The following is a 27,573-nucleotide window of genomic DNA, read 5'->3' as shown; positions in this document are numbered from 1 at the left end:
ATCAGTGATTTCAAAGGGGTTTCCTTGTCACGTGTACCGTCCATACAAACAACTGAGTTACCCCACTACCAAAATCTACATGGCTCCAAATCCCATCCTGTATTAAACTTTCCTAGCTATAATTGTCTCCACACCTAAGTAATCAATTCTTTGACTCATTGCAGGTTCCCTAGTTCAGTCCAGGAGTCATTTAATAATTAGAATAGAATCGGTCAAATTCTGTTTCTCAGAGAGACGTTCAACAGAGCGTGAGACTACACGGCAGCCAAGCCCGTTGACTTTGTGTTCTCTACAGTCCTGTATTTTGCAGTTTTCTGTTTCTTCTTTCCATGTATGCTTATATGCAGGATGAATGAAGGATGTGAATGTATTGTATGGACTGTAACATCGCAGAACAAGCAATGAAGTTAGTGTGTTATGAAAAGACAGAACAGAGATAGCTAATCACATGTGGTGGGGGATTGGAAATGAATTTTATGGCACACCTCAGAAAGTCTATCATAAGGAAAATCTGCAAACTTGCTGGTGGTGCACTCACTTACTTACCCAATCCCATCATCTATATTGCAGACAAAGATATTGAAAACACCAGTGCCAAGACAGGCCCCTGAGGGTCACCAGTCATCACCGACCTCCACCCAGATGTGGAGCCATTGACTACTACTCTGTGGGTGTGTCCATCAAGCCAATTCCTTATCCACAGAATGGTCCACCTTTCAAATCCGTATCTATCTATTAATCATCTCTCCAAGGTAGATGTCATCAGGATGTCATGTGGGGCTGTGTCAGAAGCTGTACAAAAGTCCAGGTAGATGACATCAGTTGGTCTTCCTAAGTCAACTTGCTTGCTTGCTTACTTGCTTTTACTTGCTTACTTAAATGTGGTCACTCCATCACGAACGGCCAGCAGGTAGGTTAGGCATGATTTGCCCTTGGTGAAGCCATGCCAGCTATATCTTGGATCACCTCCTGGTCTTGCAAGTGCCATAAAAAGCCTTCCAACAGGATCAGGTCCATGATCTTGCCAGGCACAGAGACGTAGCTCCCCAGTCTGTAGTTCTCCGGGTCTTCCTTTCTAACCTTTTGAGAAATAGGAGTGATGTTGTGTGCTGTTTTCTAGTCACCAGGGACTTTGCCTGACTGTCATGACTTCTTTCTTTCTTTAAAAAAAATATGATGAATGACTGATAGAGAGCGGTGTGGCTGCTACATCAGCGAGTTCCCTCAGAACCCCAATATCTATGTCACCAGGCCCTATAGACTTACTTATAGCTGTTCAGTTGCACCGGGAGGTCCTGAACTGTTCTTTGACTACATTGGGAGGGACTCTGCTCCCTCCGGCTGTGCCTAGAGGTTTGGGAACAGGAGAGATGTGGGCAGCCTGAGTGCCAGTGAAGACTGTGGCAAAGAAGTAGTTGTGAAGTACCTCAGCTTTCTCTAGTCCTGTCATTACCAGCCCTCCAACAACATCTGTTAGAGGCAGTACACTCCTCTCTGTAGTCTTTTACTTTTCTGGCCAATGTACCTATAGAATTCCCCCACCCCCTTTTTTTTTGTTTGTTTTGTTTTTTTGCATCCCTCACCACGGTTAGGTGTGTTAGGTATGCCTTGGCTCTACTGATCCCATCTGTGCATGTCCTGACAGTGGTTTTATACTTGTACCTGGGCACACAGCCCTGTTTCCACTGTCTGTGCAGGTTCTTCTTTCTTTTGCCTAAGGTTGACTGAGAGGGTATTGCCCAGCTGTGTCAGTTTCCTGCCCTTCCTGTCTGATTTATTGGATATGGGAATGGAGAGGTCTGGCGCTTGCTCTCAGAAAAGCATCCCCAAGGATTTGTCAGCTCCGACCAGATCCTCTGTCCCCAAGGACAGTGCATCCCATGGGCGCTCTTCCACTAATGGGGAGAATAACTAACTGGGAGTGTGTTCCTCTAAAGGTGAGGGTCCTGACCTTGGTCTTTGACAGGCTCACGTCCCCTGAGATCATGAAGCCAACCAGGGCAAGGTCCCTGCAATGCAGGCCACCTCCGATTCTAATGTGTATCTCAAGGTCATCTACAGTGGTGAGAACCAGGTCCAGAAAAGCCTCTCTTCTGCTTGGCTTGGCTAATGCCTGGATGAGGAAGTAGGTGTTGTTCCCAGTGCATTCCAAGAGTCTCCCGGAGTGCTTGCTGTCTGCCGTGTAGCTTTCAAAGCAGATATGCAGGTTCTCGCACCACTTTGACAGGTGGGGCCCATCTGGCGTCAGCATTCCCAGCCTCTCAGAAAAGTGTCAGAGATTGTAGCACCCGAAGCCCCAAGAATGGCACTAGCTGCGCAGCTGATCTTTCACCTCATCTGTACGTTGCCTCTTCCCTGGGTGCCAGTCTCTGACAGGGAGGATTGAGGAGAACCATACCTGGGTGCCCAGTCCATTCAACATCTTTCCGGGGGACTCAGAGTCCCTTTTGATGCCGTGTAGTTTCCTTGTAGTGACCTCAGTTGTCTCTAAGTGAAAGAATAAGAATGGGTGGTAGTTGTGTGGAGGAACAACACCAGGAAGCCCCTATTTGTGTTATTATTATCCCTGACTTGTATGAGCCCCAGAGCATCATGTTTAGCATGTAGGGGTAACTCAGGAGCTAGGAGGATGTTCCCCTGTCAGCTCTCAGCAAAGATAAGGGCGCAGCCTCCCTTGTCTTGAGAGTCCATTGATCATGCCAATGCAGGATTGGAGGCTCCCTCACCAGTCTCCTGAGAGGATGTAAGGCAGGACTGCGGCTCAGATGGTGCCAGTGCTTGATAACATGTGTTAATCTCTCATTTGGATCACCAGGTGCCTTTCAGCCTGTAGAGCTCCTCTTGCCAGGTGGCCACTTGCTCAAAAACTGTGTTCACCTGGACATACTTGCACCCACAACGCCCAATTTGGCCCTGGGGCCCTCAGGGGCCCTCAGGAATGTGAAGTTCCCCACAACTTGGGGCCCGGGAAGCTTTTTCGGTCATCAAGGGCTCTGTCTGCACATAGGCATCTGCCCCCGTGGGGGGTCGCGGCTCCACTGTCCGGGTCACGGGCTGAGACCGCGAGTCCCTGGGAGACGCCCCTGGAGACGCCCCTGGAGGCCGCAGCCTTTCACTGAGAGGCGACCCTGCCCGCGCTCTCAGGGTCGCGCACGGTACCTCTTTGCCGGCCCTGGTCACTGCACCCCATAGGGGCCGCCTTTGTGCGCACAGTCGGCCCCACCTCGTCAGCCGCCCCCGTGAGGCCTGCCAGGGCCCGGCCGCTCCCACGACTGCCTCAAGGGGCCTCAGTGCCGAAATAAAGGCTGTGCCCGCCATGTCTGTGTCTGTGTGTATACGTATATATACGCATGTATATATGTATACAGGTACATATATATATATAAATATGCACATTATCATGCCATGTTTCAGTTCATTCTCCTGGTGCTCATGAAAGTGGAAGGATGACCTGATCCTATATACATCTATCCGGCCTTGCAATTTCTGCCACTCTTACTGTGTACCATACAGGACGCCAGGTGCTATCGCTCGGTGATGTGCTCTGTTTCAGTGCTGTACAGCAGGCAGTACTGTGATGGCATGACCTGACAGCGCTACTCCCCACAAGACCACGCGTGACTAAAGGGGAGGTTAAAGGAGATCAACCTGCACATACCTTGCCCACGCATGTTCCACAGTCACGGTCTGGTGACAGGAACCACATTTCTCATTTTTACCTGACTTCCTGACTATGCCTAAGGGATTATCAGTGTTCAGGAAGAGAGAGGGTGTGGTGGTTTTATTCAGGTGGGCAGCCGAGCTCCACCACAACCGCTCTCTCACTCCCCCTCTCCTCAAAGAGGAAGGGGGAGAAAATACAACACAGAGAACTTGAGGTTTGAGATGAGAAAGGTTTAATTAAAGGGAAAGGGAATGGGGAGGAAAAAAGAAACAAAAGAAACAATCAGTCCTTGCGGAAGCACAGAGAGAGGGAAAAAAATTATTCTCTACTTCCCATCAACGAGCGGTGTTCGGCCATGTGCTGGGAAGCAGGGCCTCAAACGCGTAGTGGTTGTTCAGGAGGAACAGCCCCTGCCCCACGAGAGCCCCCCCTTTTATTGCGGAGTGTGACATCAGGTGTTATGGAATATCCCTTTGGTTGGTTTAGGTCAGCTGCCCCGGCGATGTCCCCTCCCCATCACTTGCCCACCCCCAGTCTGCTGGCTCTTGGGGGCTTGGAAGGAGTCCTGATGCTGTGCCAGCACTACGCAGCAATAGACACAACAATGGAGTGATATCAGGGCTGTTCCAGCTATGAGTGCAGAGTACAGCACTGTGTGGGCTGCTGGAGGGAAAAGGTGACTCCAGCTCAGACAGACCCAACACAGAGGGTCGAATGTTGGGAAGGGAGCACACTTGGTCCAGCAAACAATACTGTTGGTAATCTCAGGGGACCAGTGCATACTTTCACTAGATTTTTATCTGTACTTCTGTCACTACCTGAGCACTGTTTCACTGCCACTGTCACAAACAGCAGGCTTACGCAGTTGAAAGCTGGGACTGCGCTACAGCTGTTCATTGGCTCTGGACTCGCTTTTTAGTTAGGGTCTTTAATTGCCATGTCCTCAGTACTTAGAAGCAGACCTACCTCTACCTTTAGACTGCACATATGTACATATACATATGCATCTACATATATTCACAGACAACTACGCCTGGACAAATATCTCCTTTGTGCCAGATGCTTGTGCAGGGACCAGGTGCCACATTACACCTGCATTGACACTTATTGAGCTGGTGCCTCACTCCATTTTTTTTCATTCTCCTTCAGTACTTCTAGCAATCGGCCTTACTAGATAGGGCCTGACCATGACAGGGTATGAGGTCTGGTATGACCAGCTACAGTATTGATCATCTCAGTATATGTCTCTACGCAGATTTAATAACATTTAGGCACTCGTCCATCACACTGTTTTACCCACAGAAATCTTTGTTTATATGGCACAGTGTGGCCTCCTTTCCCCAGTGAGAGTACTTAAGGATGGCTTTGAGGTGCACTCAGGGAAGCTGGAACCGGTTAGCTATGCTGAGGGTGGTACCAAGCCACATTGTTGCACAGTTCCCCAGAGTTCTGCACAGGTACTATTGAGCATTGCTTTTTCCCTGGGGCACTCTATTATTTGCCTGGATTGCATCTGAAGCCAGTGCCAACATTCGGTCCCAGCTTCTTCATATTGTGCATCTCCTGGTCGGAAGCAAACTAACTGCTTGCAGTGCTCTACCCTCCATCTTTCTTCTTCATAGTTTCATAGCAGAGAAGGTCTATCATACTGCAGTTCCTTACCAATATGATGGTCTGGTACTGAAAACTGCTGATGTCAGCTTTGATGACACAGTTATTTTAATTAGCAGAATCACAAACACATGTAGGTAACCTTACAGACTCCAAAGGGATTCTTGGTCTTCTTAATAAAAGTCACTTGCACATATCTGGACATAGGACTATACCTGGTTCCTTGTCTGCAATAGAGAAAGCATAATCCAAATTTTGCCATTGGATTTTATGTACATTTATGATATGGAATCAGAATCCTCCAGCAAAGTTTTGGATCCATTTTAACCTGAGCAATCGGAGCCAAGGTTGTCAGGAGATGCTGTGTTCAGCCACTGAAAGGAGCTGAATTGTGCTAGAATTATGACAGTTGTGACTAGAACTACGTAACTGGTGCTAGGGTGACATTAGTTGTTATAGCAGACTTACTCGTTTACAGCTGTCATGGGACCTTCTGCATTGGCTGATATGAATTATTATTAGACAATGGCTGGTCCAGGAAAACACGTGAGGGCGTTAGGTGCCTGCGTTCCTCTTAGTTCAACGTATTAATAGTGCTGGTTTCACAACTACAGTCTTATTAGTGACTCGGTGCTACAAGTTACACAATGTTTCAGGACATGGCCTGTCTCAAAGAAGATGCGGCACACAAACAGAGAAATCTCTCCTTGTTTTAGAACACAAATACATAAATTTTAATCTGAGAAAAATACAAAATGAAACCATGTACAAGTTATGTACAAACCCTTTTTACAGGACAATATATTTTTTCATGATTATTACATATGACAAAGTCAGGTAGATCATTTCTGAGCACCACCATTTGTTCTCTTGCCAATCCTTCACGTTAAAATGTAAAATGATGAAGTCATACTCCTTTTTCTCCATGAACCTCCTTGTAAGTTGATAGTTGTTTCTCAGTGTACTTTCCCCAAGCCCACCCCCAACCTACAACTACATAGACAGGTGTAGCATCAGAATATGCTGTATACATGATTTTGTGTGTGTTTTCTTGGCCTCATTTTATTTATTTTATTTTATTTTTAAATTGTTTACTTATTTTTCTGAGGAAAGGAAAGAAAAAATAGCCATGCCCTCTCCAAAAATGCAAAAGTTCACATTCTATCACTGACTTTTTTTTTTTTTTTAAATAAACTGACATGACATTCTTTGCATTGGCTAGGCATGTGTGTCCCGAGATACACTGTCACAGTAGCGGCACTCCTGAACAGCTACTTGGTGTAACTTCTGCTGACCTTTTCGCATGGCTCCTTTTTGTAATTTTTTAGTCAACACAATGCTCGTATGCCCCATTTTTGATTTCTGAAAAAAAATCTCTTTTCCTATTACACGTACTCAACTGTCTATATATCATTGCTGTTGTTTTTAGGTTATAAAGCTCTCCTTTAAATTGCATTGACTGAGGCAGAAAGAAGCTTTCCCTTAACCTCATTGAGATTCTAATTGAATGCAGCATTCCCGTCTTTTAGATTCATAAGAAGTTAGCTATTGCTGTTATTTAGACCCAAAGTGATACACAAGTACTTCTTAAATTTTCTTTCCTCCACAGAGACGTTATACAGGCAGCATAGAAATCTATTGATTTCAGTAGAATTTACTTGGTTCTATAGACTACTGAACATTAAAGACTACTTAGTTTCACTATGGCTGCGTGTTCTATAGCAGAGAATGTCTGTCTGTGCAGGATAGCTACATTGGTTACATAAATATAGCTTTGATAAGTGCTGGGGCAGGCTGTAGGCCACAGTACCGTCACGAACAGTGGAGACAGCTGAGCAGGTTCTCGATTCCTTTCTTCGTTTCAGATGGGGGTGTACTGACAGCTACTAATATTACTCACTACAAAAACACTACAGATAGTATGCCTGCTAACTGAAGATTACCAGATCTATATATGACATCTACATATATAATAAAATTAAAATCAAAACAGTCTGCCAGGCATGAGATTGGTAAAGCACCCTTGGACTGTACATGAAATAAAATTCATGTTCAAATGTTGTGGTCAATGGTGGTTCGGATGGCAGGGAGAGGACAACAAATGAGGGAATACACAGACCTCTTCTTTCACCTTTCATCTGTTTTTTTTTTGTTGTTTGTTTGTTTGTTTATTTTTTATTCTTTTTTTTTCTTTCCTCCTTTTTTTTTTTTCTTCTACATCTGCCATTGACTGTGATAGATGTTCCCAGGCCCTTACAACACAAGGAAAGCATTTCTGTCTTCACTTTGTCCTGCTTTTCCCCTTTTGCATGCTTGTTTTAGGCAGATTTTAAACTAGAAATGAAAGGTGGGATGCATGCTTCTTTTGATGCTGAGGAAATTCACAATGATAACAGCTTTCCCCATGAATTTTCTCCCCCCCACCCCACACATAGTATGCTCTCATTTCAAATACATTGCTCTGCAGTAGCCTTTAGGAACATGCTTTGCGATGAGAATCTGTGAATGCCTGCTCTGTTTTTTTCCTGATTCCGTGTGAGTGTCCCCGTGTCCCGGGGAAGTTGTTAACAGGTTTATGGATTAAATGGTGAGTGACGGGCAGTGAGGACAAACATGTGGGATTTTTACATTGCTGCTTCCATCATGCATCCATTTATGCATCCGGTTACTTCTAGACTTAGCTCGCACCCAAACAGAACTGCCAGAAGCAATCCTCTGCGATTGAATACAGTTTCCTTTCCTTCTCCTACTCTATAAAGACTTCAGTATGTGCAAATACTCCTTTCATTGGCAAAACCAAAACCAAAACCAGACCACACAACAAACAAATGCCAACGGTGTCTCTTCTTGCTACCTGTCGACCTGTAAAAAAAGCATTTAGACACCATTGTTCTAGTGTCCTGTTGCATATTCAGTGTCAACGCCTTTTCCCATTTTTCTGTTTTTGGCTGAGGATAATTCCCTATGCATGCGATCTGACTCATTGGGATGCTTTTCCTTTACAAATGAAAAAAGAGTAAAAAAAAATATTTACTGTGTCTAAATGTGGCTTCCTGTACATCCACAGCTGTTATAACAGCCTATAGGCTTCTGAAGACCCAGTGACTAGACATCTGTGTGGCTCGATAAGGCTGCACAGGGTCCTCATTACAGTCATTTTTACTGTCTTCACCTTGTATAAGTATCGCTGAGTTTCCCTTCATACACACATGGGAAATAGTTGCACACTGACATTTGTATGAAAACCTGGATGTCCCTGCTGTGCTCTTGCTTGTTGCCTGTCCTCACATGCCTGTCTTTGGGGCTGCTAGGGTCTCTGCGTGCCATAGGTGGAATAATAACATTGTTCATGAACCTGTAGTGCTGCTTAAGTGACCTTGTTCCCAACCAAGAGGCTTGTACTTTGAGCCACATGCACCTGCTTTTTAACCACAGATGCTGAGTTCGACACGCAAGAGTTGTCAACAGGGATGGCATTTTTAGACAGTCTTTGCAGTTTTCAAGAAACTGTGGTTGCCTTTTTGTTTTCCAATTTTATCCCTACCAAACAATACATTGCATGCCCATTGCCTTACACACACCACTAAAACAGTCCCATTGCATTTAGGCTCAGACTATCTTGTCTTGTTAGCACACTAACTTGTGCTATGTGTGGCTGTCAGGGGGCTGCGCACAGTGCCTGAGCAGCACCCTCTCCAATGCCAGGGCAGCAGGCAATTCTGTCCTTTCACTCTGGTGCTGGTGTGATTCAGGGGCTGCATTGTTAAAATACTGCCCACTAGACAGAGACCGGCTGGCTTGCAGGCACTGTGCTAGCATTCCAGCACGTGCATATGGGACATGGTGCTGGCAGCACGCTGTAAGCATATGGCTGGCATGCAGCTAGCCACCTAGAGTGGTTTCTCTGTGTTCAGACCATGCGAGACCAGTAGATACATTTCCTCCATGTGTTAGCCCTTGGGTGATGTATGCCCTTTCTCTTTGTGTACATCTTCACCTCATCTCTGCCATCCTCCCCCTCCCCTAAAAGACAAAACTGTCATCCTTTGGGGGTGGCTCTGACCTGTACCTAATACTTACAAACACCCCAAATACATGTGTCTGTATCCACACATATGTGTGTGTGTGCATTCACACATGAAAACACATACATGGTATCCACCACCTGATTAACAACCACCAAAGCCTGTTTAGCCTTGACTGATCATGCATGCAACTCCTGCGAAAGCACAAATTCCATTTTTCCTTTTCTTTTGAGAGAGGGCTAGGATTTCTTCAGGAACCTCAAAATTTCATTTCTCCTTCACTCCTCGTATTGCCAGTCAGCTGTCCTTAGGCCACTTTCCCAGCCCCTTGCTGTGATGCCACTAATACATCCAAACCTTAGTGCTGACCTTACTGTGGTGTTTAATGGTGGAGGGTTAAAGATCTCCAAGAGGCTTGCTACATGCTCCTCCATCTAATTGCTAGAAGCCAGTCCTGCGCTTTTGATCACTGAGAAAAAGAGCAAGAAAATATTTTTGATTTCTCTTAGGTTTTCTATAACTGGGAAGTCCAAACAGCACAATTATACCTGCTTGTCTCTCGTATTGATCTATCTTCCTACCCTTATATACACACCTATCTGCGAGAGTGATCAGAGCTTGTCCTTTACCTGTGTACAGTTGGCAGCTTGGCATTTTGCTGTATGACGGTTACCCGGGACAGACACACAAACCTTAATGATGTAGGACTGTTTTGTTTGATTCTTTAGTGTGTTTTGTACTTTGAGTACTCTATTCTGAAGGAAGGACACTCAGAACTGGCACAGTGTGCACAGGTGTAATTTTCTATGCCCATAGATTACACACCAGTCTTTGAAAAAGACAATTAATGCGCACTTGGTGAGGTCTGACACTATTTTCAAGATTTCTCTTGTAAGTGGGACTGGCTTTTTCCGCTGAGGTTACCATGAAAGCAGTTCATAAATGAAAAAGGAGCGCTGACTTCAAAGAAAAGGCCTAACTTGACCCACTGCAGAAACTGGATGCAGATTATAACATGTCGTTAGCTTGAGTGGCATAGATTGGAAGAACTCGCCCAAATCATCTTCTGTTCTGGGACTGTGAAATGAGAGAAACATGGTCTAAATAGTAATGAGAAACTGCTTAAACTGTTTTGTTTCTTTGCAGGAGATATTGAAATATTTTAAACGATCCAATTCTACATATACTGCATAACAATTCCTGTTATTTTCTTTAAATACCTATTCTACAAAATGTAGCAACAAAGTAGTTGCAGTCCAAGAAGTCACTCCAGCATAAAGCCTATAAGGTGGTAGTATGGTTACATTTGTACCGCAGCCAGTGGACAAACATCAAGGCCGAGAGAGCTTAGCTTAAATGTTGGATTACATAGTGGACATCATTGTTTTGACAACATATTAATCTGCTTTGTATCAGATTGATTCACGGATATTTCTCTAATGATAAAAGTACCACGGTATGTTTTATTGCGGTATTTCACTATTCTGCAGAATTACAGAGCCTACGGTTATCTTGCGCCATGAAAAGCTGCCTTTCCTACTTACTGTGTCCTATGTTGTTGTTTTATTCCTTAATATCACAGCCTTTTCATTTTATTTTTTTCTTCACACAATTGTATCTGATGTTGCTACTTTGAGATAGATAGACAGGTTTACTGAATCATTTAGACCACCAAATGCTTGGTGTGAATAGATACTGCAGCACAGATATGAGAGCACTTTTCTCTCTGCTGGCTAGAAAGCTTGTTGGCAACTTTGTGAAACTGCTGACACAAAAGGCACCTGTTGAAGGCCTTTTGTAAGGTAGGATAAATACATTCATTATTTTTACTTTGATTTGGTTATTGCCTTACCTTTAAGCATGGTGTCCCCGCAAAGCAAACAAAAATAGATACATAACGGGGAAAAAAAGACACTGCCAAACTGTGATGTTGCTTGGTACAGCACACCACTGACAACAGTGCATTGACGTTGTCAAGCTGAGGCAAAGCCACAGGTTTTTATCCTGATCAGCGGTCAGCAAAGGCAATTCAATGCCCTTCACGGAGGCGTGTGTTATCACCACAGGTCTGGGGCTAAAGCTTGCTGTGGATCAGGAAGAATTTGAGTCGGATACGCAAGACTGATGCGGACCCATCTGTACTTCAGTCTTAAGAAACCAACAGAATATGGTGGATGAGAAAGCTTTTGGCTTATGAGTTCACACACTGTTTAGGTGCTCCAGCTCACAGTGCTGTAACCTGTGGCAAAGAAGGAATTGTCTGGAATAAGCCTCTGCTGAAGCCAGGGTTGCCATTTATAACAAGTGCTGCCTGTGAGTGCCCTGCCTACGTGTCCCTCGGCTTGGGGTGATGATGTTCCACAGCACACTTGACAGCGCAGAGGGCTATAGAGGATGTGGGGCTTCTGCAGGGGCATTACAGTGCATGGGGTGGTTGGACTTGCATGTCACTGGCAATGAGGGTGAGCTGTATACTGTAATAAAACCAATAATGTCTCGTGTTACATGTACAAAAATATGACTTTCACATTTGAAAATAAATAGGTTCAGTTTATTAAGAGCTGGTGTCAATGCTGAACAAAATACACATCCTTCTGTAAAGAAACATGTTTTGGACTGTTCTTTTTTTCTTTTCTTTTCTTTTCTTTTTTTTTTTTTTTCCTTCCTTTTTTTTTTGGGGGGGGGGGGGGGGGTTACTACAATACAAGCTGGGCCTTCACTTATTTCCTTTTTGTAAATATCTCTTTTGTCTCCCTGGATTATATATCCTTATAACTGTGACCATCATCCTCCTTTAGGCCGAAGACTGGGATGTGGTGTTTTTGGTTATTATTTCCTGTCTTAGGAGTCCGGCCACATCTGCAGTTTTTGAAATGGAAAATACTTGACAATGAAGAAAAAAAAGAAAAAATATATATTTTTCCTAATAAAGAAAAATAATTTAAACTGCTAGAGGCTATACATGACTAGTTCTGATTATGTTCATTTAAAACTGAAAGTTTCCAAAATACATGGAAGCAATATTAAAGGCAGACAAACAAAGATCTGTCTACTTTGTTTCCCCGTTACGCTTGCCCTTCAAAAGTTCTCCGTCAGTGGTTCGGCATGTAAGAGGAATAAATGTCACATCACCGTTCATGAAGTTTGTCGGGCTTTAAAAAATTAGTTCTGGCCTTGAAGGAGTCAACATTCGTCTTCAACTTCTCTGATCGGTGGTATCAAGCTGCTTGTCGATTTGTATTGATTGATCTGATTGGCCATGTGAGTGCTCATGGGCTTGATTTGAATGTTTCTGGGATAGGCATTATCCGGTTCATCTGTAAACCATTTCTTTTCTGCTAGGGAGCAAAGTGGGTAGAGACAGAATAAGGAGGGAAAATGAGAATTTCTCATTAGTGAAGCGCACAGACACACAGACACCAGAACAAGGGGAGGGGGTAGCAGTCAGTAAAGTCTATAGAGAAAGGGCAATCAATAGAAGGTGACTTTGACTAATTACTAGCAGTACAGTGCATTAGATTAATGCCTCTGAAAATACTCTTTATAGACGGAACATGACGTGTTGGCATATTTGATAGAAGTTAAAGAAAACTGGCAGTTTGCTTGTTGGACGTGAGAGCTTTTGTACTTATTTTTTCATGCCCTGGTGAATGTCATCTGATCCCTTTTTTGAACTACTGCTAAAAATAAAGGGTTACACTGAGAAGCCAGGGAGAGAGGATGGAGTAAGGATGATGTAGGAAAGAGCATGTGAGTTCTATACAGAGAAGTACCCCAGAAGTCAAAGACATCTCTGAACTGTTTCAGCTGTGGGTGCTCGCTCTCATGCACAACGAAGACCCACAGGGTGTCCCACAGCTCTTGTGGCCAGAGGGACATGATCCTGCAGGGGATGGCTGTGACTTGGCTGCCTGGCTGCCAGTCCCTCGGGTCTGGGAAGGTGTGTGACCTACCTGATGCTGCAGGAGACTGTAGTGGCATGTCAGGCCTGAATGGATTGGTAGTGATGCATGACAGCAAGGCAAAGGAAGTGAGGATGTCCTTATCAGAGGGGACCCTGCTCCTTCCGTATCTTTCAGCAGAGCCTGATCATAGGAGGAATTTTATGATACTGATTTGGGGTGGGCTGGCAGCAATGTGGGAAGGAGGGTGCCTGCTGAGAGGCTGTAATACTGCAGCTACACCCTCACTGCTTAGGCTTGCAGGTGCCATCCTGCATTGCTCATAAGCAGGTGTGGACAAAAACTTCTCAAATTTCACAGCAAGAAAAAAAAACAAAATTGCCACGATTTTCTTACATGCTCCAGAGAGCAAGTACTGGTATAATTTCTAACTGACAGATAAGCAACTTGGCTCCATGCAAGGACTTGGAAATGGCTCATCTTTCTGTGGCTTATGGCATGGATTTGTGAGGAGGATCTCCGCTCCTCCACCTCTCTCGGTCCCTCATTTCCAGAGGTGGGTGTGCAGAGCAATGAGATCACGTGGTTCTGCAGATGCGATTCTGCAGCGGTGATGTTTCCATTGCTGCATGCCATGTTTAATGTGAGCTGCCGCAGAGCTGCTGCACTTACATTTATAGACTGCTTCTCATCACAATGGGGAACCCAAAATAGCTTTGGAGACCTTGTTTTCTCACCATACAATACAAACTAGCATTTCTGCTTAACCCTGAAATGCTGCTGTATCCTGGCTGGAATTGGGGCGGGAGTAGATGGGGTGCTAATTTACAAACGAAACACAGAACGACAACAACCAAACTGAATGCAACAACACACACACGCAACTAAATCCACCTCAGACCAAGCACAAAAGCTTGGGAGGTGAGGCCAAGAACAGAAATAGAAAGACTGGGAAGAGTGAGGGACAACTATCTAAGCCCAGATGGATTAAAAATAAGTGACTAGCTTCAAAGGTAGGGGCTCTGAAGAGCTGCATGGATTTACCAACTTACTGTCCTTCTCAGTCATGCTGGTGAATATGAAATTTAGGCAATGAAACCTCCTACGTATTTAAGGTGTCTACTTGAAACACAAGCACCAAACCCCAAATTCGTGAGGGCTTAATCCCTCTCTTTTACCAATACATTTGTCACCTGTGCTTATGCAATTATAACAGCATAAAATAAAAAAAAAAAAAAAAGAATTTAGAGAAAGAAGTTATATCAATTATTAGGGGTTGTTTATTGAGGGTAGGCAGATTTTCTGCATTGCTATTCCTATATTCAAAACTAGATTTTTCTTCTTTCTACATGTACACTGTCATGCTCACTTCAGATTAGGGTACGTGTTTTCCTGCCCACTTACAGTTGCCTGAGTCTGGATGTTGTTTCTTCTCCCATCTCTCTCTCTTACCTATTATAATTAAGTTCCCTTTGATTTGAACAGATTGGACGATAGGAATTCATAATGTTACATCCTGCACACTGAAGCTAACTGATTAAGTGCTTTAAATTATTCTTCCTGACACAATGATAAAGTTACAATCTGTTCAGAGATGATCTACAGCTTGCCAGACTCCTACTGCTTCTTTCTACATTCATTTATCTTTTTGTCAGGCAGCTAAAAAAAAAGGGGGGGTAGGGAGGAGGAGGGGAGGTAGGGGCAGGCCTTGATTCCATAGATCTTTTAAAGTCATCAGAACATCTGAATTATTAATGAGACTTTAAGGGAACAGCTCCTGATGGGGGCTGGTTTAGGAAAGGTTGTAGGAAAAAAAAAATCTGGGAATGTGTACACATCAAAATAATTTCAGCTCCATTTAAAAAACCATTTAGTTTGAGTGTGACACATGAACCATTATGCATTTGTGGAAACCAATTTTATGTGATCTACGATTAAACTAACCTTTCAGAGAGGTGTAAAGTGTGATGGTTATCATATTTTAAAAGCCTTGAGAGATCATATAAACAATTTCAAACTAACAGTTTTCTAATGGGTTGTGTTTAAAATGATTTTGAGGCAAGTTAAGCGCTGTGAACTTTTATCTCCAGAATATTTTTTTACCATACGGTGCACAAACTTTCCTTGCCAACAGAACTTGCTGCAAGTTATTGTGATCTCTATAGCGAGAAAGGGAAGAACGGTGCTAGTACTACAGATCTGGGATGAACTGTGGTGAGCAAATAGTGATTCCGTTGCCCCTGCTTTCCCTGGAAGGTATACCACAAGCCACTTCTTTATGTTTTACTCTTTACAATGAAACTCATGTCAGAGAGATGATCTCCAGAAATTGACACCATAGTCTCTTTCTGCCTTCGCTTGGAAAGTAATTAATACGGACGATAATTAGTAAGTGCAGAAACCTGTAGATTCTCCTTTCATTGGATGGTTACATTTCTTTTTTAGGTGAGACCTTGATCCGTGCATTATCATCTCCAGCATCTACACTTGGACCTGGTTTTACACCTGTCTCATCTCTTTTTTTGCTGTTCAAATCGCCCATTCTGTCCATTGCCCGCTACACTTTGAAATGGGAGGTGAATGATACTCCCCATCTTCACTTGTGGCCACTGGTGTGTTTTGCTTGCAGTTACTAAATGGCCTTCCTTCTTTCCCTCACACGCTTTTCCGTATTTTCCTTACTATGTTTTCAGTCTTCCAAAGTCTAGGTGCAGAGCTTTAGATCTCTTACTAACCACAAACAATTACACCAACAAAACCACAACCTTCTTCCTTTAAATCTGTCCAGACAAAAAATTTCCAGGTCTTCACATACTGGTTTCTCCTCCAAAATAGTGGTGGGTCTCTGTCATGTTCTGTCTGTTTCTCTCCTTTCTGGCATGTGGATATTGATCTTTACCATATGCATTTCTGTGTTACAAAGAGAAAGAGCCTTTTTCCTATTTTTTAAACAGAGCACTTCAAGAGCACTCTTGAAGTCCTCTTGAAGAAGATCAGGGACTGATCTTACTCTATTTGACAGGTTTGTTTTTGACAACATCACTTGGGAGACATTGGAACAGCTAGGTACCTTCAAATATCACGAAGCGGAAAACATTTACTTCCTCTCAAATGTGTGCTCGTGTTTGTAATGGGCTATCAGCACCTGAATGCATCCGTGGAGGTCTACAGGGCTTCATACTTGTATCACAAATAAATAGGTACTACTATCCTGTGTAGGACTTCCCCATGGCATCAACATATATAAATGATTAATCGTACAATGATCAAAATTGACATTTCATCAACTTCCGTTGGACTCTCACACTTTTCCTGAACAAATTTATTGCTCTGGTGCTTTAAAAATTCTGGCCTGAGGAATCATTTTTGAATAAGTGTCAGTGTGAAACACCCTCTCGTCTGAGCAGAGGCACAGAAAATACCGGCTAAACATGCTGCAAAGTTTTATTAAATCTGTATTCTCACCACAATTCCAGGTTAGTTTACAATCCTTCAAACAAGGATTTCCTGGTTTGTTTTTTTTGTTTGTTTGTTTGTTTGTTTTTCTGACACCTCCATCTCAACTGCGTGCGTGGCCATGTGTTTGGGTAGCCCTTTCCCCAAATGGGTAGCGTGTTTAAAACTAGGCTGAAAACTCTCCTCTGCTATTTCTTCCTATCTGAGAATAATAAAATGAAAGTTCTTCTGCTCTCAGTGATTCTTGGTTTGGCAGATGCATAACTCACTTGCGGTAGGCAGGAAGTAATATGCAGGGATAGAGAAAAAAAAAAGGAAACTATTCTTACCTTCTGGGTATGCCTTTATTTCGCTCCAAGACAGTTAAAGATTTGGGATAGAAATGCTATACTGGACTTCCTCTTTTTGCTTTGTTTTGTTTTTCCCTGTTTTTTTCAACTCCCTATTTTGACAATGGGATTTTACTGGAAAATGCCTGACTCTGATGGTTTAGGCCAGTTGGAACCTGTGCCAAGAGCCTGCAGGTGCCCAAGGTATTATTTTGTGTTGACATACAGATCCACAAAGTCACTTACAGTCCTAGTTTCCATTGTAGAAACTGTGCTGGGACTGAGATAAGTTGCAGGACCTCCATTTATGGCTCTCATTTGTCATCTGTTGATATCGGTAATAGTGCAGTTTTTCCATTTTCATAACTATCGAGGGTAGCTATGAGTTTGATACTCTAGTTTGATACTATGAGTTTGATAAGTTTGATTTTGGATAGATGCCTGAACAAACAGGAGATTTCTTGGTATTTTACAGTATAAAACTTTGACTGTTCCTCTACGTTTCATGACTGACCTTCCAAAGTCCTTAGTATTTCCATATCGGAACATTATCACTGAAAGAAACTATCAGGTCACTTAATGGTGAAAATTGTTCAAGGCATAACTGAAAGTCACAACTTTTGTACTGCAGACTTAAGGTCAGAGGACAGAGGAAAATTAACTTTGATATGATCTGAGGACTTCAGACATCAGGTATTTCTCTTCTGTTGCTCACAAAATAGACAAGTTGTTTCTCTAATGCAGACTGTTTATGTTCTTCCTTATTTGAGCTGCACTGTTATACAAACACCATTTTTTGGTAAAATCATTATTATTTAGTATGTGACAAGTTGCTACATATTAACACTCTTTCTTCCTCTACTAAATGGAATACAGATAAAACATTAATAGAAAAGCATTTTGGTGTCAAAGCCATTAGCATTCTTCCAAAATGCATAACTGCTCTCCAGTATCTTCCGTCAATATCGCCAACATAAAAAGATGCTCATGTGCATACACGAGGGACGGGATAGCAGGGAAGGGAGGAACGGGGCTAGAATGAGGAATGGGAAATTACAGTAATGTCTGTATCAGGGTAGGCGTCTTCGTTGAGCTGGGTGTTTACGAGAGGACACGTGCAATTAGAAAGGCAAGCAGATGAGAGGATCAAAAATAAAACAGGACTGAGCAACAGCAGCAGCAGCAGCCAGTTTTACTTCCGGTTTGGAGGGAAAAAAAGGCAAAAAAAAACAACAAACAAACACCCAAACATACAAGCCAATAATTGCATAAAGTTTGTAACTACTATTTTTTTTTTTTTTTTTTTTTTTTAATCTCACAAGTTTTCACAAGGACAAAGTTATAGAAGGAAACCCACAGCAGTTGCTAGGTCATGCAGAACCATTAATTATCATACCTTGGCCCATTCTATTCATCCTTGTTGCACTTTAGAAAAAGAAGTAAGCTATGTAAGTTTTACAATGCTTTTAAACTGTCATATTTCCTGTTGAGCACTTTAACTGGCACATCCTTGTAGTCATAAATATTCTCAGGGCAAAACACGATAACTTTCTTTGAAAGAAGAAACACACGAATGTGTCTTTATGATCAAGTGCGACTGCAATGTACTCGTTTGGGGGGAAGCGACCAAAATTTGCCGCATATTTCACTGACAGGAGTTACAGATACATTTGAATGCACACATACATATATACTGCATTCCAATCGTGCTTAACACTGCACAGTGGCACTCTCCGTAGCCCGCTTAGATGGTTCCAGGTTTTGTCAGTAAAAGTGCTTGGCTTCTTTGTCAAATCACACAGCAAGCAATTCTTCAAACTCATCATGCTCAGGGAAGGGGAAGGTAGAAAACGACACTAACCATAAAAGCACCTTGTCTGGATTGGCCGTTACAACACTCATCGCTCCTGCATCAAAGTACTTATTTTCTCCCTGCACGCTTTCTTGCTGGGTAGCGATGTGGCGTGTTTCTCCTGGCCTTCCTACCGGTTACCCTGAGCACCTCTTCACATCGCCTAGAACTATTTCTATATATTTTGGAACATTGGCATTTGACATTAAGCACTAGGCCTCATGTATCCTTTTTGTGGCTGTCTAGGATAGATTCCTTTCCACTACTTCATTTACCTCCTTGACACAATCTCTGTCTGAGTGAGTAATTCCTGAGAATATGCAACAATCAGACCCTGGCATTACGCCTCAGCACAGCGGACGTTTTCACCTTGGCCCTCTTGTTCTGCTCGTTAGCCATCTAGGGTGCAGCACCTTTTCTTTCCAATTGGGAGAGGAACCTCTCAGATCTCAAAGGTGCTCTGTTGTCTTCCCTCATATTCCTGCTTAATGTGTACTGGCACAAACCTGTTGTAAAAAACCAGCTGGAACATTGCCTGGGATTTCCAGAGGGTCCTTGTGTATTGGGACTCTCATTGGAAAATTTATACCATTGCTCTAACTCGGAAACACTAAACTACCATCTGGGGAAAGGAATAAAGTCCCCCGAGAACTAATACTTAAGCATAGAAAAATGCTTGCTCTTTTCTGAACATTATTTATTCTATACATAAGGTGACTAATTCACCTTTTAAAGATGTAAAAGTCCCAGCAAGGCAGTTTTTATTGACTTACGTCCGATATTTATGATACATATGGCTTTTTATCCCAAATGTCAAAAGTGAAAGAAAATATAGCTATTTCTGTGGCCGTATAAATAGACAGAATAATTTAATATGCAATTAGACTCTTTCTAAATTGAAATTAAACCACTGGAGTTTGACAACTCCATTCCCAGACAATTTCAGGATTAAAGGGAAAAAACAAACGCTATCTCAAAAGGCTCGTATTTCAGAGAATAACCTAAAATGATCATCTTCGTCCCTGATATCGCTTTGGTATAAAGCAGGTGCGTAGCAATAATCTATACAAAGAGTGTAAGCCCTATACAATATAAGCTTTGAGAGTGAAAAATTAGTGTTTTTGCTGTTGTTGTTGTTTTACAGCTGGTTAGTTTTGTAAGCTTCAACTACATGTGGCAACTCCTGTAAATACGATTATAAAAACCTACTGCAACATACATCAACGCTTCTGCGCTAATGACTTCCTTTGTGTAACTCTAACATCAAAAGCAAGTGTTCACGTTAAATACACTCTGTTTTCTGATACGTAGAGTAACTGCAGTGAGTTATTTAAGTTTTCAGTGTGCCTATGGGTTTTAGAATTTTTATCTCCCCTAGCATCATAAATAACTTTTTGGTCCGTCTGCTTTGTTGCTGTTGTGCTTAAGGGTTTTATGGTGGTGAAATAAAAATGACAATCTCATGCACACTGTCATACATATGCAAAAAATGTGTACAAAAAGGGAGAGCTCCATGGAAAAACGGGGAACGTTACTGTTGGACACATTAACTGGGGAGAATGGGTGGTGAATGCAAGTTTCACACACAGTGGGAGCAGGTACACACATCAAAGTCTATCTTCCTGCACGTACTTCTGTTTTTCCCGAGAATCCCTGGTCTTGGTGCGGTTGGGTCGGTTTGCTGTGGATGGGATGGAGTGAACAGATGAGCTCTTCTTGCTGGAAGAATAGGAGGAATGGGAGGAATGAGAAAGACTGGCTCGGGACTGGCCGGCATTGTGGTCAAATTGCATCAAACAGAAGATCAAGTCTGTCGGCACAAGCTCAAACTCGTACGGTGGGTTTGTGATAACATAACTGGAAAGACAGAAAAGGAAATAAAAAAATAAAGAAAGAAAGAAAAAGAGAAAGCAGGTTTAGATTTCACCTAAAAAATTATTCTAGAGATGTTACCTCATGAATACTTATTCAGATTTCTGTCTTTCTGTTTCTTCAATATATACCTGATTTTAGCTGACATAGTACCAATTATTTGGTGCCATCTTATGTCAGATATTGCTCTCTGGATGTTTGTTGAGTGGGTCAGACATACAGAGTAGGATGTTCTCCAAGGGAACTGCATCATGATTTTTCAGAGAATACAGCATACAGTTCACCCTCCAATCTCTAGCTGCATTGGAATGTAGTGACTCTAGCAAACAGATTCCCATATTGATAAAAAGCAAAAACAGACCTACCGGAGATGGCATTTTCAAGCAGGTTCAAATATATATTTACTATATATTTATTAAATATTTAAATACTGTCATCTGAGCAAAGAATACAGTTATTTGTCTGGCTTATAACTGTACCCAACACAAGTATATCAGGAAGGTGGCAGTGAGGTTAATTTATTTTCTCTTTTTTTTTTTTTTTCCTTTCAACTTGTGGATTTGTGATGTCACCAAGCATTTATAAAGATAAATCCACATGTACAAGGATCCAACATTGCTAATATACATCACAGGCCTCATATATGCATTTCTCAGTTTCAAGATTCCACCACTTTTTTCATTTGTTGGTTTGTTTTAAAATGCATTTGGTGCTGGAAAGAGCTTGGCTGCCTCAGGGATGGAAGTCTCTTATTATTCTGACTACTAATCCCACGTATAGCAAGTACAGTGTCAACCTACACTGATTCCTACTTCTACCCACTTTGTCCAAATCCTTACGGACGCAACTGCTTTGGTGGACTGGACTTACCGTTTAGTGCATTGGCTGGGAGTGCTTAGATGTGCATCCCTTAATCGGTAAATTCCAAAGCAAAGCATATTGTATGTTTTCAGTGCTTTACAAAATAGATCTCCGTAGCAACCTCCATCCTAAGATAGAAAAAAAAAAAAAAAAAAAAGAGGAGGTAAAGAGAAACAAAAGAACAGCACGTTTTTGCTCTTTTCTCATTTAAAACCATGACAGTGCAGTGGATTTTCAGTAGGATCTTCTACAAAACCAACAATGCATAAACAGCCTGTTTTTAATATGAATTTCCTTACCCAAGACAATGAATAAACTACACATTTCATTTCACATAAAAACAAATATATAAAATGATCATTATTTTTGACAGCCTTGGTCCCTGAAAAGTTACCATAGTGGTAAGAGAGAATTACTTGCTTTTGGATGGAAATGCAATTTGGGTATCATAAAAGGCATAATTCTATACATTACATTATCTGTTGTCCTACCATTATTCATAGTTTTCACCCTTTTTGGCAGTAGCCGTACTGTCATCTTGACAAATAAAATCGCTGACAAAGACAACTGAAATAAGGGATCTGGGGAGTTAAAAGGATACTAAAACCTCTCCCACTTAAAAAAAAATGCTGATATATATGCCATATTTCATAAATGATAGCAAATAATTGCTTTGACTAGCAAAACACGTTAGTTTTTAACTAATTACTTTTTAGCTTTTCTCTTAGGATAGTGGAGTGAGAATGTCGGAAAATTAGGCTTTCAGTATAGTTCATCCGGACATAGAAGAAAACAAATGTTACAGCTTGGTTTCCAGGCTAATACATATATTTTAACTGAGAACTGAAAGCTCCATGCAAAAACTAAATAAACTTATCAAAACCTGATGAGGGTGTACATATTGCTCATGTTTACAGCGCCTTATGATTAGGAGGGTTCTTTCCTCCAAATTGGCTCATCCATCTCTTTAGATGACATCTAGGAAGAGACAAGCTTTTCTTCTTTTGACTCTGCTTGGAATACTCAGGAAAGTATGCTAGGAGGTAATGTAGCTTCTTAAAAAGCATAAGAGCAAACCTGGCACCTGTGTAGTAAAGTGTCAAACCATCCAAAACATTTTAACTGAATAATCAAAATGATGCACCAATTAGGATAGATTTTTGATTTGGTCTCAGACACAACACCTAGACCACAAGACCGGCTTTGGTCCTACCTCTCTGTTGTGATCTTACCCCTAGGTCTGCAAATGGACCGTCATACAAAGCCAACTGAGCTACTCGACACCTGTCCCTGTTTGCAAGTGTCTGTGGTGTGCTGTAACCTCCTCTCAATGCATTTTCCTCGGCAATCAGTGCTTCCAGCTCCGGTGTGGCTCCTCCTGTTACCAATGTCCGTATCAGTGTGAGGATATTGTCATTGAAGTATGTCTGCCAAGATAAAAGAAAGCTCTTTAGGCAAATACCATTAAAGTCACAACGGAAGACATCCAAATTACAACTTTTCTGGGTTTCTGCTGTTTAAAGTTCTTGGCTGTCTCTTCAAATAATTTTATATAGAAAGTGAAAAGACAGCAGCCTCCAATTACTCTATTTGCTTCTATCCCATTAGGCTCCTATACTAGATCCTTCCTTTTAAACACCAATTCGGGCTGATTTTTGTTAAAGTACAAAAATTTGAATGATTTATGTTTCCTATAATTGGTGTTAGTAGTGATGCGATGACTGCTTTCCTTCTCATTGCCTTCATGTCTAATAATGGGCTTTAGGACATGTAATTGTAAAATTCAGACCACATTTACAGCTTACGCAGGCTAGATTGCCTTTTTACTCTTGTCACCAATTCGTTGGGGAGCTGCCTTTGTGCTGCAAATGTCATTGCTTATTACTGCGGCTGGACTCTAGCAGTCTAACCGAGGTATTGTACTAAACATCTTATTACGAGACTTGACAGTGTTCAGACATAAGCGTGTATCAATTAAACATCTTGAGTTCATTCCAGATAAATGTATGATGAGTTTGGGATCCTGGTGGTCCTTTTAAAAAACTCTAGGGTATAGGGTAAGAGTGGTTTATTAGGAAAGATTTACTCCACACTGACATTTTGCCAGCATCTGTACCATTGCTGGTCTGTCAGGCAAACAATGGGCATTTTAAATATTAATTTAATGCCGAATGAATGACTTTCAAGTTCACTTGAAAGTATACTGGTATAGTTCAGAGATACACAGTTAGGTATCTGCAGTGTAACATACTGGGCAAAAAAATAACGATCAACAGAAAAAGGAGACACCATCGCTTACGCTGACACCAATGTCTGAGTTTTCAGAAGCTTTGCAAGTGTGGAGGATGAGTGAGAAGAAAATGAGGTAGCTGTAGAGTACACAGGATTCACATTACTACTCTTATGACTTTTGTTGAACTTAGAACTTGGAACAAATCTACTCCGACACCATGTGAAAAAGGATACTGCACTCTCAAAGAGTGCTTGTTATCCAAACACCTCAACAACCTTTTCCAATGACATTCATCGCTCTATCCATATAGTGAAATTGCCTTCAATACATGGGTAAACTGAGGTACAGACTAAAATGTTTTATCCTGAGATAAAAATGCAGACCAGACTCCCTATCCATGTTACTTTGATAGTCTTTCTTTGCATAACGAAACTTCAGTTTCATTGTTTCCTTCATATGACAGATAAAACCAGTGAACATGAATTTTACATGGCAATGGTTTTCACCGTTACGTTGAATTTTCAGAACTTCGGGCACCTCTGCTTATTTCCATAGCCATATATGCCATTCCCCTCTTGACAACATTAGAATGAGAGGAAAATACTGTTACTGTAATGCAAGTCCTACAGCAAATATTTGCATCCCACTAGCTCTAAACGTTTAAATTGCCCTGAATAAGGCAGCATGTATTTTCAAATACGAAGTGTACTGTGAAGAGTATTGTGACATTACCTGGGGTTCGGGAGGAATTGGTCTAGAACAACAGCTATTCTCTATACAGCTCTTACATACGTGGATGGGCTGTGTAACCATTCAAGTGTAATTCAAACCTTTCTAAACATATGGAAAAATCATTGTGACCCCTTGTGAGACTGTAAGTCTGGAGTAATTATATGACGTTTAATAGATGAGAGACCAGACAACCTGGCGTGACTGTTTATTCTTCAATTAATTACTTGTTCCTCAATGTCACTGAGGTGCGATTATAAGTTGCCCTTTTTGGCAACACTTTCCACTCCACGTTATACTGTGGCTGTATTACTCAGTTTACTATGGATCTCATACTAAACTCACAACTGAAAGCAGCGGTACAACAACTTACCAGGTCACAAACTTACTGACACCAATAAAATAAACTAAAACAACATAAAATAAAATTGAACACCACCCTTCCCCACTCCCCCCCTCCCCACCTCCCCGCCCCATCGCAACCCACTAGGACAAAAATAGGCCCAATTCTGACTTATGTCAGAATGAGCCAACCAGGAGTAACTCTGGTAGCCATATACTACTATGAAACTGATGCAAATGAGAAATGAATCAGGTCTACTGTCAATGCAACTGAATGCTGTCACCTGAGAAGGACCTCCCACTGCTAGACAAATGTTGAGGCAAAGCTACAACACTTATTAGCAAAGGAACCACCATTTCTCTTGGAACAATGGCTTCCTTTGGGTTTCGTGCCATGACTGATGTGGATGTCACCATTTAATCAGATGGATGAGTGCTGCCAAATGATGGTTTTGTTCGTTTGCCATCAATGAGTGAAGATTACAGCTTTCAGGATGGACTGTGTTGGCATTGCAACTGACCAGAAAATGCCCAGACATTACCAAGAAAGGATGGGTGAGGAGGAAGCAGTTTCTTGGCATCTTTTCCTAAATAGGGTTGCTTCCTCCTGTGCTAATATTTACCACTCCTCAGGAAAATCCCATCCACCACTGCTTTCAGTTGTGACAACAATCAGACTCCTTTCACTGCCTCTTGCCAGTTTGGAGCTGGGGAACACTGAAAAGCTGAACTAGCTGATATCCATTTCCTTTGGAATAATAATACACTGAAATTAATTTGAGAGTGATCTTGTACTTGCTCTGTGGGAGGGTACATGGCCTGGATATGCCAGTACTTGTAAGGAAGCAATCCACAGAATTACTTTGGAAAGGTGCTGCTGTGCTTAAAGTAACACTGCACTCTCCAGTAATGGCAGTGATTTCCTTTTCTTGGCTGTAAAATCAGAGCTGAAGACAGACTTGTTTGTGGCTGCCATTATCTGTACCCCACAATGAACATCTGTATAGCATCATTATAATCAGTGTCTGCAATGTGAATATGACATAGGTACCAGCTTGATAAAATAAAAAATGTAATGCATGATAGACATTAAAGCAGGGTAAACAGCAAGGAAATCCTGGCATAGATATCTGAGGTAGCACTGCCACCTAGCCTATGTGCCCGAATTGTTGTGTGGCTCTTTCTGATGTTTCAGAGACACTTTCCTGTTTGTTCAATCATTTTTTAAAGTATAATTACTAGAGCACTTATGTTTTGCAGTTAATGCTGTCAAGCCTCTTAAACTAATTGGTCTTTTACAGAAAATTTAACTGAAAATTAGCACATCTTTTAATAACATTGCTTTAACTTTAATAGCACTTTGCTTTTCATTTATAATTACTCTAAAATTGTCATTTTCCAAGTCATATCACCATTCTTTTTTAATGTTTTCTAGGGTGTTTTTTAATATGGATTTCTTCTAGGAAGGCCCTCCTCTACTGTGTGCTGTTTTTTACCATCTCTTTCATGCAATTGTTTTAACTTCATTTTCTTTTCCAGTTGAAGGAATTCTGTTGACTGGATAATGTATATCCAAATGTGGGAAATGACTGAGCTAACGCCAGTAACTTACTAGTTACTAAACAGTTACTAAATAGTTACTAAACAGTTCTTTAGGATAGGATAAAGAGCAGAAAAAAACAACAGGGTTTTGCGGTGTTTCACAGTGTACTGCTGCTCAAAATAGTGTCCAAAAGATAAAGAAGTTTGGAGCACTTTGTGGTAAATGATGCTGTTTGCTAACCACCTGAACAGACTCGCACAAAAAGAGTCTTGCGTTTCACAATACCCATATAATAGATTAAACCAGTTTATTTTCTTCCTACATGAGCCTGTAGGAACTCTGAAGGGGGAAGAACTATTGAATACAGGATGTACTGAAAAGTAGCTCTTACCTGTTTCACTTTCTTCCACTCTGCTGCTTTTGCTTATATGGAGAAATAGGATTTTGTGTTATAAAAGAAAAACCTACACCTGAAGTTCTAGCACAAGGACATACATTCTAGGATATCAGCTGTTAAATTTTACTGTCTGGTTCTGGAGATCAGAAGGGAGAAACGCAGATGCTATCTGGTCTAATGCCAGCAGTATGTATGGCAGGAATGCCAACCTGCCAGAGCTTCTCTGGTTTTCGTAGTTTAGGCACCAAAGGCAGACACAGGCAAGCTTTGGCTCTCAGGCCAGATTTTCAAGCCTTTGAAAGTACTGCAGAAAACCAAACACCTTGCTTCTCTTATGTCGTGTAAGTTTTGTTTAGATGAAAACAATCTCTTTACAACAACTTCCACATTGTCTAAAAGATGCTTCTAATCCCCTGGTTATTATTTTGGTGAAGAAAATACACTTTGCTTTCCAGGACTGGACCCACCTTGAGTGTGACTACAAATATTCCTTCCCTGTTTTTGCATTGTTATGACAAAACCAATATTACTATATCACTCAAGTCTCTGATGACTGCAGATGTCTCTTCGCAGACATAACAATGACTAGCTGGCGTGCTTTAACAATAGCCACTGCCACACTTAAAACTTGAACCACACGTGTGGTCTTCACACAGAGTACAATCAGGCATTTCAGCTTAAGCCTGGAGAGATGACTCTTACCAAGTCATCAGAAGGCAGTGCAGTTTCTGACCTCATTACTCTTTTCTGAGCAGCG

At 41.7% G+C, this 27,573-nt stretch overlaps 1 protein-coding gene and 1 long non-coding RNA gene across 39 annotated transcripts in view; one reads left to right on the top strand and one right to left on the bottom strand.

Annotated features, from left to right (window-relative positions):
- Positions 1–2,241, top strand: part of LOC137859627 (uncharacterized) — a 68,785-nt gene extending 66,544 nt beyond the window's left edge. For both annotated transcript variants that reach the window (XR_011098422.1, XR_011098421.1), the window contains one exon: positions 571–2,241. This is a non-coding gene — a long non-coding RNA (uncharacterized lncRNA). The remainder of the gene's footprint in view (positions 1–570) is intronic.
- Positions 2,242–7,416: 5,175 nt separating this feature from the next.
- The window catches only part of KCNMA1 (potassium calcium-activated channel subfamily M alpha 1), a 467,608-nt gene continuing 447,451 nt past the window's right edge, over positions 7,417–27,573 (bottom strand). For 10 of the 37 annotated variants that reach the window (XM_068688905.1, XM_068688906.1, XM_068688901.1 and 7 more), the window contains 5 exons: positions 22,805–22,999; positions 21,582–21,700; positions 20,472–20,696; positions 18,384–18,412; positions 7,417–12,638 (listed from right to left, as the gene is read on the bottom strand). In XM_068688905.1, coding sequence (XP_068545006.1) covers positions 12,484–12,638; positions 18,384–18,412; positions 20,472–20,696; positions 21,582–21,700; positions 22,805–22,999 — 723 coding nt within the window. In that variant the 3' untranslated portion in view covers positions 7,417–12,483. Of the gene's footprint in view, positions 12,639–16,713; positions 20,697–21,581; positions 21,701–22,804; positions 23,000–27,573 lie in introns of those variants that run through there. The other 27 variants (XM_068688907.1, XM_068688904.1, XM_068688917.1 and 24 more) reach the window with 4 other exon arrangements.

This window comes from Anas acuta, chromosome 7 (genome assembly GCF_963932015.1).
Source record: "Anas acuta chromosome 7, bAnaAcu1.1, whole genome shotgun sequence".
NCBI classification, from domain to species: domain Eukaryota; kingdom Metazoa; phylum Chordata; class Aves; order Anseriformes; family Anatidae; genus Anas; species Anas acuta.
The sequence above is the reverse complement of the archived record's forward strand: the minus strand, read 5'-3'. Positions and strand labels throughout refer to the sequence as shown.